This window comes from Puma concolor, chromosome E3 (assembly GCF_028749965.1).
Source record: "Puma concolor isolate L17-30 chromosome E3, mPumCon1.1.hap2, whole genome shotgun sequence".
Classification (NCBI taxonomy): Eukaryota; Metazoa; Chordata; class Mammalia; order Carnivora; family Felidae; genus Puma; species Puma concolor.
In genome coordinates, this window is record NC_141682.1 from 7,876,263 (window position 1) to 7,887,394 (window position 11,132).

Sequence of the window (11,132 nt, forward strand, 5' to 3'; positions counted from 1 at the left end):
CTCAATCAACCATCTGAGCAAAAGCAGTGTCTAAAGGCCACGACTGCCTTCACTCTTGGGCTCATTAGGAAATGGATTCTGATTCATTTTGGTCAAATAGAACTATTCTTGAGCACATTAAAAATTCCTCATATTGGTCGGCTTTACATAGTTATCTCATGGATTTTCAAAACATGAGGCTAAGCTGCAGGGTTTAGCTCCAGTGTTTCTGCCGAGGTAACTGGGGCTCCTAGGCATTCGGTTATCTGCCCTAGGCCTCGGAGCTAGTATTTGATGGCATGGAGACCAGGACTGGCTGACACATCCCCTTCTTCTTCAGCTTTAGCTCATGGAAATTTTTAACCACTCTTCAGGGTTAGGGGAAAAAAATAATGCCTCCTGCCTCCACGTTTATATATTTATTCTGTATTTCTTTATTAAAATGCATCTGCACTCTGCCTCTATCCCTCCATGGTAACAATAGCTACCACAGCCAGGTCCCAGGTCCTTCCAAGTCCTGAGGTCCAGGAAGCAGCCGCCCACACAAACCCCCCACTCCTCAACTCTCTCCCCTTTGGCAATATTCAGAACACCGCCCTGCTGCTCCGCCCCCAGATCCTCCTTCCTTCAGCGCTGACTCGCTACAAACTATTCGAAATTTATCTTTGGACGCTCCCCGGCCTACCAACTCAGACACTCAGCCTCAACTTGGACTCCTCCGCGTCTACAGGCCCTGAGACATTGCTGGTCCCGGCGCCAAATAAACCCGCAAGTGTTTATTGCATGAATACATAAAAATTCATTCACACTAAGGTGTAAATGTGAAAGGGCTGTTATGTATTTTAATGGGTTACCTTTTGGGGGGGGGGGCAATAATACCCCTTTAATGTATTTTACGACTTACAAATCTCCTTGTATTAATTCTTTTGCTGCCCCAACAACTTTATGGAGGTAAATATGAGATGAGGCATCTTTCAGAGAGGTTGTGTGATTTGCCCAAAGCCACACAGCACATCTGCAAAGATCTGCCATATAAGGTAACGTGCACAGGTTCCGGAAATTAGGGGTGGATATCTTTCGGGGGTCCCTTTTTCATCCACTTAGGGGTAGAGCCCAGGTCTTCTTGCAGCTAATGTGTGGCAAAGGGATTTCCGAGGGAGGATTCCTCCGAGCTGAAGGGAAATATGATGGGGGACTGAGGAAGTGGGCGCGAGCTCGCGACCCTGAACGGCCGCCTCGTCCGCACCCGGACCGTTGCTACGGTGGTCCCAGTCAAAGGTCGACCCCTGGGGCACCCAGGACCTGGCGGGCGCCGCTGCCGAGTCAAAAGTTACTGGGGAAGGATGATTTGGGCTCCGGGGGCGGACTGGAGTAAGCCTTTGAGCTCAGGCGGTGAAACGAGGTCCGGGCGCCCGGGAGTCTTCAGGGATAGGCGAGTCGGCTCCGGTGCCCTCCCCGCACCTGGGGGGGGGGGGCGGCAGGAAGATGGGGTGCAGCCAAGGGAGCTCGCCCCCTGCTGGGCAGAGACTCGGAGGGTCGGGCTCGCTACTCTCCGAGCCCCTCGGCCTGGAAAGCGGCACCCCCTGCCGGCCTCGTCACCCCACTGCACTCAGGGCCCCGCAGCCGCAGCCTCGCCCCGGCCCCACGCGGGGTGCGCACCCGGGAAGCGCCGAGCGCGCACGGGGTACGCGCGGGGGTGCAGGAGCCGGGCTGCCACCGGGGGGCGCCACTACGCGCTGCGCCCCACTTTGCTCCGCCGGGGCTTTGGACACCGAACCAAACACCGCCCAGCCGTGCAGGGGCAGAGGGGCGACGAAGAGCGGACGCCTCAAAGCGGGCGCGGGCCGGCGCCAGGTCCCCCGCGCCCCGCGCCCTTTCTCCGAGTCCCCCCCCCCCGCAGGTTCCGCGGGCTCGGCGTCCCCCGTGCCTCCCACCCCAGCCTGGCGGCGCAGCGCGGCGCGGCCGCTCCCACTCCGTCCTTGGAGGGTGTGGAAGGGTGGGTTTGGGGCCGGGGGCGGGTCTGGGGGCGGACCCGGAGGCGGGGCTGTCTCTGCGGCAGGGCCCAGCTCGGCTCCCCCCGGTCTCTCTCTGTCTCTCCTCCTCCCTCCTCCTGCTCCGGGCGGAGCCCGGCATGGGGGGGCCGGCGCCCGGCAGGCCAGGTACGGTGATGTGGAAATTGGGGAGCCTTGGTGCGGGGAGGTTTGATGGGGGGACAGGGAGTAGTGAGGACTGGCGGGGCGAGAGACGGAGAAACCCAGGGTAGCAGGACAAGGGGAAGGGGAGGGGTGCCCGGGAACCTGGGGCCCTTGGATGGAGAGGGGAATGAAGCCGCCAGGTTTGGAACAAACAGGGAAGGGAGAGGACGGCAGTGAGGAGGGGCGCCTAGGAGGAGAGGTGAGGCCGACGGTGAAAAGGAGAGTATGTTTGGGGGGAGGGAAACCAAAGCAGGTATGGAGGCCGCAGCTCAGAAGGTAGCTGTGGGGCCAGACTAGAGACCCCGCGGGTGGGATTGAGGGCAGGGATTGGAAGAGGGAAGCCGGGAGCCTCCCAGATCCTGGAGGAGGAAGAAGGTGATTTGGGCCATCATGGAGAGAGGTGGAGACGGTCACCGAGGGGCCAGGGTTGCAGGAATAGGGGTGGACCGAGGCCCGGGCCCAGGAAGAGGACCGGAAGGGGGACCTGCCCGCAGGGAATGGAAATAGATGTTTGGGTAGTATTGTAGATACCCAACTTGGAGTGCCCCCACCCCTTCCCCAGCATCCCCACCCTGCCCTCATGACACCCCCTGCCTCGGGGCCCAAGACGGGGTGGGGATTCAGACTGTCCCCCCTTCCCCTGTGGGGTGCGATGTACGCAAATAGGCCCCAGTATAACTCCTTGTCTGTAGGTATGTCCAGTTCTGTGTAGCCGATCTGTGTGTGTCTGGAGGTCTCTGTGTGCTGTGGGTGTGTCGGGGGTGTTTATGTCTGTATGTGTCTGCCTGATGCTAGGTTGTGTTTACCCATGCCGATCTATGTGTCTGGTCCTCTGTTTGTAGATATGGGTTCTGTGGCCTGGTGGTTTGTGTGTCTGAATGTGTGTTTGTGTGGCTGTGGGGTTGCTGTGCATTTGTGGGGCCTGTCTGTGTGGTAGATCAGGATGTATTTACAGGATGGGAATCTGTGTCGAGCTGATCTCTCCAGAATGTGTGTTTGTGGCTCTGGACATCTTTGTCAGGGTGTGTGACTCTGTGTACACATGTCCTCCTATGTCTGTCTGTCTACGGGTCCTAGAGGCAGTGTTGGGTTTTCTGTGCTTCCATCTGTTTTCCACTCTCTGAGGACCCAAGTCACATCTCCGCTTCTCTCTCTCCCTCTCTCTCTCTCTCTCACTCTCTCTCTCATTCATTCCTGGCCCCCACCCACCCCACATCTTCCTTTTTTTCCTTCTCATCTCCACCAAGTGGATCCGGGACCCAGGGAGGGCCGCCCCCCGGGCCTGGTGGCGCTGAGCAGGGCCCCCCAGCCCCCACCTCCTGCCCCACGACATGAACCTCCTCTACCGAAAAACCAAGCTGGAGTGGAGGCAGCACAAGGAGGAGGAGGCCAAGAGGAGGTAAGGCTGCGGTCCCAGATTGCCCTCTGGGCTGTCCCACACCTCTGCTTCCCCGGTGGCTGGACCACATCCCTCTGCCCTTCCTGGCTCCAACAGCCTCGTCATGAGTCTGATCTTAGAGTCTATGCTCAGTACAGAATTGCTGGCATTGCATACACCCTGTCCCCACCCTGCTCCTGGCTCCTGGCTCCAGCCCTCGTCCTGGCCTCATGGGGGGCTTCTGGCTCAGGAGCACCCTGTTGGCTCTTCCCCACCCCTGGAGGCCCGAGTCACCCCTTCCTGACTCACCTCTGGCCTGTAGTCTCCTTTCTGTCAATGTGGGGCTGGCTCCAGGCGTCCCTGTCACCTGACCTTGGTAGGGGCAGACCCTGCTACCCTCATGGTCCAGGGACTGAGTCATTTCAGGGGCACCAGAGAAGATCCATTTGCCCCCCTCCCAGCCTCCCCTGCTGGGGGAGATGAGGGGGCCAAGCGACAGGGTTTGTGTGTGTGTGTGTGTGTGTGTGTGTGTGTGTGTGTGTGTGTGTGTGGTGGGAGACGTGAAGGCTGGGTCCTGCAGAAGAGCCAGGGCTGGGGACCTCTCCCTGCTTGCCCTCTCTCCTTGCCCTCCCAGGGACCTGGATCCTGGCCTCTCCGCTCTCGCTCCCCTCTCTCTTCATTCCCATTGACTGCACAGCCTCTTGGAGCCTGAGTCAGAGCCACCTCCCTGCTCCCTTCTCCCTCCTTGAAACTGTGGAGTTTAATTCTTTTTGTTAATTAGATTAATCAGAGCTATGACTACAGTGATCTCTCCCTAATGAAGGGTTAGTAGACAGGGCCTTAATGAGAGCCCACCCCACAGTGGCTCTCCCCTTTTCCCTGCCAGCCGCCCCTCCCTTCACTCACACAGAAGCTCAGGGACAGTGAAAGGGAATGGGGGTGAGCCTGGGAGGTTGACAGAAAGGACAGCACCGAGAGAGAGGAAGAGAGAGGGGAAGGGAGGAAAAGGATCAGCAGGAGGAGGCCGATGCGGCTGTACGGCCCTCATCTGGGAATGGAGGCGCGGTGTGGTGTGGGAGCACAGGCCGTGGTAGCCGGACGTGACGGGAGGCCAGAGACCAGGTGTGGGCCAGCGTGAGCCTGGGAGGAGCAGGGCCGTGATGGCAGGTGTATGTGCCAGACAGGGCTGTGCTGCCTGCGTGTGCATCTCTCTACCTGTGCATGAAGCCGTCCACACGAGTGCCGTGTGCCAGATATGCCCAGGCTGGGATCACACAGCTCCAGCGATACTCCTCTGCACACATACTCATCGCTTCTCTCATCCCTGCTCGCCTCTCCTCCCCAATCTCCTTGTCTTTTTTAAAGCCTAGGGATTCTGCCTGATGTTTCTAGTTTAGTGCCCTGGACCTTCGGGCAGCCTCCCATCCCCACCCCAGGCCCCTTCCTCCTCTTCCTTCTCCTCGAGGCTGCTCCTCCTCCTCCTCCTCCTTGGAGGCCACAGGGTTGCACACCCCTCTTACGGTAGAGGAGGGGGAGGCCCAGGCCTGAGGCCCAACCTTTGTTCCATCTTTCTCTCTCCAGCTCCAGTAAGGAGGTGGCCCCTGCAGGCTCCGCAGGGCCGGGGGCCGGCCCAGGGCCTGGGGTCCGCGTGCGGGACATCGCCTCGCTGCGCCGCTCCCTCAGGATGGGCTTCATGACAATGCCAGCCTCCCAGGAGCACACCCCCCACCCCTGCCGCAGCGCCATGGCCCCACGCTCACTCTCTTGCCATTCAGTGGGCAGCATGGACAGTGTTGGGGCTGGGCCTGGGGGGGGAGGTGGGGGTCTCACAGAGGACAGCAGTGCCCGAAGACCCCCTGCCAAGCCCCGGAGACATCCTAGCACCAAACTCAGCATGGCAGGGTCGGGGGCAGACATGCCCCCAGGCAAGAAAGCAGGTGAGATACCCCCAACCCTTCCCGGGAGCTGGGGGAGCTGGGAGGATCCATTCCAGGCCAAGAGAGGCCTACAGGGGAGGGTCCATTCAGGGAAGAACCAAGGAAATGGAAGGTTCCATTCTCAGAGGGAGTGGGGGGAGGGTTGTTTCTTTTTGGAAGGGCCTGAGATGAACCATTCAAGGGTAGGGGAAGCTCCCTGAAAAGCCCATTCCTGGGGAGGGGGTGGCCTGGAAGGGACACGTGAAGGTGGAACAGAATTTAGGGTGGGAGCTGCAGATTCCAGGGAGTTCATTGGAAGGATGATAGAGCTGGCTGGTAGCAAAGGAACCTATGTGCTTTAAGTTGAGGAACGTGGGGGAAATAAAGAGGCAGATATGTCCTTGCAGATGGGGTAAGAGATGAGAGGGGGTCTGCCCATCTCCTTCCCCCACTAAGAGCCCAGTTTATTTTTCTCTTTCCCATTCTGCCCAGGCTCACAGAAGCCAACCCCAGAGGGCCGAGAGTCCAGCCGGAAGGTTCCTCCGCAGAAGCCCAGGCGAAGCCCCAACACTCAGCTCTCTGTCTCCTTTGATGAGTCCTGCCCCCCAGCTCCCTCTCCTCGAGGGGGGAATCTGCCCCTTCAGCGCCTCAGTAGGGGGTCCTGTGTAGCTGGGGACCCTGAGGTGGGTGCCCAGGAAGAGGAGCCCGTGTACATTGAGATGGTGGGGGATGTCTTCAGGGGAGGAGGGCGAAGTGGAGGGGGCCTGACTGGGCCCCCTCTTGGGGGCAGAGGCCCGACCCCTCCAGCTGGTGCCGACTCGGACTCGGAGGAGAGCGAGGCTATATACGAGGAGATGAAGTACCCACTGCCCGAGGAGGCAGGGGAAGGCCGGGCCAATGGGGCCCCTCCATTGACCGCAACCTCCTCGCCACACCAGCCTCAGGCCCTGCAGCCCCACACCCACCGCCGGCCAGCTTCAGCCCTCCCAAGCCGGAGGGATGGGACACCTACCAAGACCACTCCTTGTGAAATCCCCCCACCCTTCCCCAACCTCCTCCAACACCGTCCTCCGCTCCTGGCCTTCCCCCAAGCCAAGCCTGCTTCCCGAACCCCTGGCGATGGGGTCTCAAGGCTACCGGTCCTCTGCCACTCGAAGGAGCCAGCGGGCTCCACCCCAGCTCCCCAAGTGCCTGCCCGGGAGCGGGAGACGCCTCCCCCGCCGCCTCCGCCTCCTGCTGCCAACCTGCTGCTGCTGGGACCCTCAGGCCGGGCCCGGAGCCACTCAACACCGTTGCCACCCCAGGGCTCTGGCCAGCCCCGGGGGGAGCGGGAGCTCCCCAACTCCCACAGCATGATCTGCCCCAAGGCGGCAGGGGCGCCGGCAGCCCCTCCTGCCCCAGCCGCCTTGCTCCCTGGCCCCCCCAAGGACAAGGCTGTGTCTTACACCATGGTGTACTCGGCGGTCAAGGTGACCACGCACTCCGTCCTGCCAGCTGGTCCGCCCCTGGGTGCTGGGGAGCCAAAGACGGAGAAGGAGATCTCAGTCCTCCATGGGATGCTGTGCACCAGCTCGAGGCCCCCAGTGCCTGGGAAGTCCAGCCCCCACAGCGGGGCCATGGGCGCAGCAGCTGGGGTCCTCCACCATCGTGGCTGCCTGGCCTCCCCGCACAGCCTTCCGGACCCAACCGCAGGCCCCCTGACTCCCCTCTGGACCTACCCAGCTGCAGCAGCTGGGCTCAAGAGACCCCCTGCCTATGAGAGCCTCAAGGCTGGGGGGGTGCTGAATAAGGGCTGTGGAATGGGGGCCCCATCCCCCATGGTCAAGATCCAGCTTCAGGAGCAAGGGACCGATGGGGGTGCCTTTGCCAGCATCTCCTGCGCCCACGTCATCGCCAGTGCAGGGACACCAGAGGAGGAAGAAGAGGAGATGGGCGCCACGACATTTGGGGCAGGCTGGGCTCTACAGAGGAAGGTCCTGTATGGAGGGAGGAAGGCAAAAGAGCTGGACAGTGAGTGAAGGGTAGGAATTTGGGGGTGGGGGACTGGGGATGCCCGTGATGATTTCAGGGAAGCGTTGGAAGGGTTACTTGGAAGCCACAACCCATTGTCCTGAAGTGGGAAGTTTTCAAGGAGACCAGAGAATAAGGGCATGCAAGAGACTGAGGGGAGGGGGTCCCCACATGTTCACTGGAGGGGCAAGGAAGATCTGCAATGGGAAGGGGCTGGAATCTGGCCCCAAGAGTAGCCTCCTGCCCGGTCCTGCTCTACTCCCTGCCCTTCCCTTTGCTGGGCTGCAGGGGTGTGTGTTTGTGAGTGTGCGCACACGAAGGGCTAAACACAGCTGCCTCCCAGCTGTTGCCATGGCAACCCATCCAGACAGGAGGGAGAGGAGAGGGAGGCCCCTACCGTTGCCTGGCAACGCAATGCTCTGCCAGGCCTCCTCTTGGAGCTGAGCTTAGTTCACTTGCAGCCCTTCCCCCAATAACCTCCCCCTTCCCACTTCCTGGCTCAGGATTTGGGATCTCCCCCTCCTGGGGAAGACCAGGGCTCCTGGTCTCTGTTTCAGATGGTGGTCATTCTGGCCCTATCAGGCCAGGAGGGGCTCTGGGGCCAAAGCTGGGGCAGGGGAGTCCCCCTTTGACCACAGAAAAGGGTTTGACAAGAGCAAATATCTGATTCTCAGCCCAGGGATGGTACCAGTGGGTGGAAAGGAGAGTGGCAGTAATGGGGTCCTGTGTGTGTGTGTGTGTGTGTGTGTGTGTGTGTGTGTGTGTGTGGGCAGTGTGAGGTAGGGTCCCTGCCTTCCCAGCTGTGACTTCTAAAGGGGCAGTTACTTCTGGTTCCTGCATGCCATGGTGTGTGTTGCTGGGGGGGACAGCAAGAGCCTTCTCATGTGTAGGCACTGAGCTCCCCTTGTCATCCCAGCAGAGATCGAGGATGGTGCCCAGGCCTGGAACGGCAGTGCCGAGGGTCCAGGCAAGGTGGAGCGTGAGGACAGGGGCCCTATGGCATCAGGGATCCCGGTGAGGAGTCAGGGGGCAGAGGGCCTGCTGGCCAGGATCCACCACGGAGGGGACCGAGGAGGGAGCCGCACAGCGCTGCCCATACCCTGCCAGACGTTTCCTGCCTGCCACCGCAATGGAGGTGACACCCTTCCCACACCCGGACACAGATGGGGCTGGATGGGGGAAATCTCTCTGGGTCCATGTCCCAGGCCCTCCATTTTACCACCACATGTCAATTCCCTTTCCTCCTCTGCTGAGTCCTGGGCAGCCTGGAAGGGGCTGCCCTCTGGGAACTTTGGGAAGGGAACCTGGAGGCCCCGACCCCTCCTCACTTCTCATTTTCCACCTCAGACTTCACGGGAGGCTACCGCCTGGGGCGCTCCGCCTCCACCTCTGGAGTCCGGCAGGCCGCGCTCCACACACCCCGGCCCTGCAGCCAGCCTAGGGATGCCCCAAGCCAGGTGAGGAGGAGGAGGACGGAGTTGGGTTTTCTTTTATTTGTGAAGGAGCAGGTAGAGAAGAAAGCCTGGGTATGGAAAGAAAAGTAGGAGGTCAGCCTGGGGCTGGCACAGTCTAATAGGGGTTCAGAGGAGAGTTGGGGCAGGGGGGCAGGCAGTGATCCTGGGAAGAGCCTGTGTTAATCAGATGGACAGCCAGGCAGGGCCACCACTGGCCTGCTGTGTGCCTCTGTGCATTTAGGAAAAGGTGTCTCTTTGGGGTGGGATGGGGCGGGACCAACTCAAAAAATGCATTCTGCAGTTTGTTAAAGGTGCCCATTCCTCAGGGTGAGACAGGCCCAGCCTGGCCGGTACCCTGTGAGGCCAAGGGTGCAAGGGCTGGGTTCCTGTCACCCACTCCCCACCCCCAGCTAGAGGGGAGAGGACAGAGGCCTTGGGGGGCATGACATGAACTTGTTTCTGGGGAAAGGCATCGGTCTTTGCAGTGGGGGACAGGACCTGGTCACTCCGAGGTCCTTGACCCCCCCCCCTCATTCCTTTCTCCCCTCGTCGCGGGCCGGCGGCGGGAGGAAGGGCCACAGACCCACCCCGCGCTGCCGCTGCCGCTGCCCCTACCGCCTCAGCCTGCCCGTGAGCGCGATGGCAAGCTGCTGGAGGTGATAGAGCGCAAGCGCTGCGTGTGCAAGGAGATCAAGGCCCGCCACCGCCCCGACCGAGGCCTCTGCAAGCAGGAGAGCATGCCCATCCTCCCCAGCTGGCGGCGGGGGCCCGAGCCCCGCAAGTCCGGCACCCCACCCTGCCGCCGGCAGCACACGGTCCTCTGGGACACTGCCATCTGAGGAGGCCGGGAGGCCGGGGCACCGGACTGGGGAGCGGGGCGGGGGTGCCAGAGACTTGCCTTGAAAGAGGGACACTTGAAGGACCAGGTGAGAGAAAGCCAGGGAGAACCCCTGCCTTCCACCCTAACCCCCGGAGACGGGGAGTGCGCCAGGCCCACCGGGCTTGGGGAGCCAGCCGCGCCCCCTGAGATTTGGGGGAGGAGGGTTTGTTTGAGGTTGGAAGTGAGGGCCTCCGCTGCTCTCCCAGCTGGGCGAGGTAGACTCCTCCTCCTGAGAGGGCAAAGGCCAAGCCAGAAGTCATCGTGGGGGAGGAGGGAAGGGAAGGGAGGAAGGAGGGCGGGTCAAGTGAAGGACGGGGCTAGAGTGTGAGGTAGAGGGGCTCTTTTATAAGAGCCGGGAGTGGGGAGGGGGTATTTATTTCATTATTTATTTTAGTTGGGAGGGCAATTCTGGGCCCTTCTGACCTACTCCTGGGCAGGGAGCAGACAATGGTGGGCAATTAAAGGGAACCAAGTTGGCGCTCTCCCCAATGCCTGAAGGCCCCACCATCCGCGCCCACCCCCAAGCTGGGGATCAGTCTGGAGTGGGGAGCCCAGTGAGAGAAGGGAGGGAGGGGCTCCGGTGAGCTGAGGGCCGCAGACTCATTACAGTACTTACCAATGGCCAGAATTTGGTAGTGAGTGTGGCCTGCTGTGAAACAGGCATCTTATTTAGCTCTGGGGTGAGGGTCTAGCACCAGGGATGGGCGGGATGATGGGGAAGGAGGGACATTTTAGCGGGTGGGGGGTGGGTAGGGTATTTATTTAAATTTTAAAAAATCAGAAGAGATGTCAGGAACTTTTTTTTAATTCCTTTCTTTTCAGAATAATATATTAAAAGACTAACGATCCTAGAACTGGCTTCTTCTATTTCAGTGTGCTCCGCTTTTCTTACACCTGTTTCTTTTCCCTCTTGCCTCATGGTTGGTGGGAGTTGGAGGTGGTGCAGGGAGGGGTGAGTGGCTGTGACAAGTAACAGGGAGAGGTGGAGTTTGAGGTAAGTCTTTGGGAATGCCACCATGCTGTGATTCAGCAAGCATTTACTGAGCCAGCATCTGATATGTGTTTGGCAATACACTCATACAGAAGGAATATTCAGACTGAAGCCTGCCCTCAAGCAGCTTATAGTCTACTCAGGGGGAGGAGACACCTGGGACAACACCGGACAGTGCTACAGCAGTAAGGGGGCTGGGAGTGGCTGGAGTAATCTAAGGCTTCCTGGAAAGTGAGCCTAAAAGGACAGGTAAGGTTTGGATGAGCGAGGGGGAGGAGGGACCGTCCCAAGGTCACAGTATGATTATCTGCAGAAGAGTAGGAGATGGA

The 11,132-nt window shown here is 60.2% G+C and overlaps 1 protein-coding gene across 3 annotated transcripts; it reads left to right on the forward strand.

The window, feature by feature from the left end:
* Positions 1-2,007: 2,007 nt before the first annotated feature.
* NYAP1 (neuronal tyrosine phosphorylated phosphoinositide-3-kinase adaptor 1) lies at positions 2,008-10,536 on the forward strand. 3 transcript variants are annotated; one of them, XM_086692925.1, is made up of 7 exons: positions 2,008-2,138; positions 3,422-3,573; positions 5,134-5,489; positions 5,961-7,478; positions 8,395-8,613; positions 8,826-8,935; positions 9,514-10,535. In XM_086692925.1, the coding sequence occupies exons 2-7, from the start codon at positions 3,506-3,508 to the stop codon at positions 9,769-9,771; spliced, it is 2,529 nt and encodes an 842-aa protein (XP_086549051.1). In that variant the 5' UTR covers positions 2,008-2,138; positions 3,422-3,505; the 3' UTR covers positions 9,772-10,535. The 3 variants fall into 3 exon arrangements, with proteins under 3 accessions (XP_086549051.1, XP_025779166.2, XP_086549052.1); XM_025923381.2 differs by having other exon boundaries at positions 8,398-8,613; XM_086692926.1 differs by lacking the exon at positions 2,008-2,138 and adding an exon at positions 2,235-2,373 and having other exon boundaries at positions 9,514-10,536.
* Positions 10,537-11,132: the final 596 nt, after the last annotated feature.

Excerpts from the sequence above, each read along its gene's own strand:
- NYAP1 (XM_086692925.1), top strand. The coding sequence starts at position 3,506 with ATGAACCTCCTCTACCGAAAAACCAAGCTGGAGTGGAGGCAGCACAAG. Across the intron at positions 8,614-8,825 it reads TGCCTGCCACCGCAATGGAG|ACTTCACGGGAGGCTACCGC; the intron begins GTGACACCCTTC and ends TTTCCACCTCAG. Across the intron at positions 8,936-9,513 it reads CTAGGGATGCCCCAAGCCAG|ACCCACCCCGCGCTGCCGCT; the intron begins GTGAGGAGGAGG and ends GAAGGGCCACAG.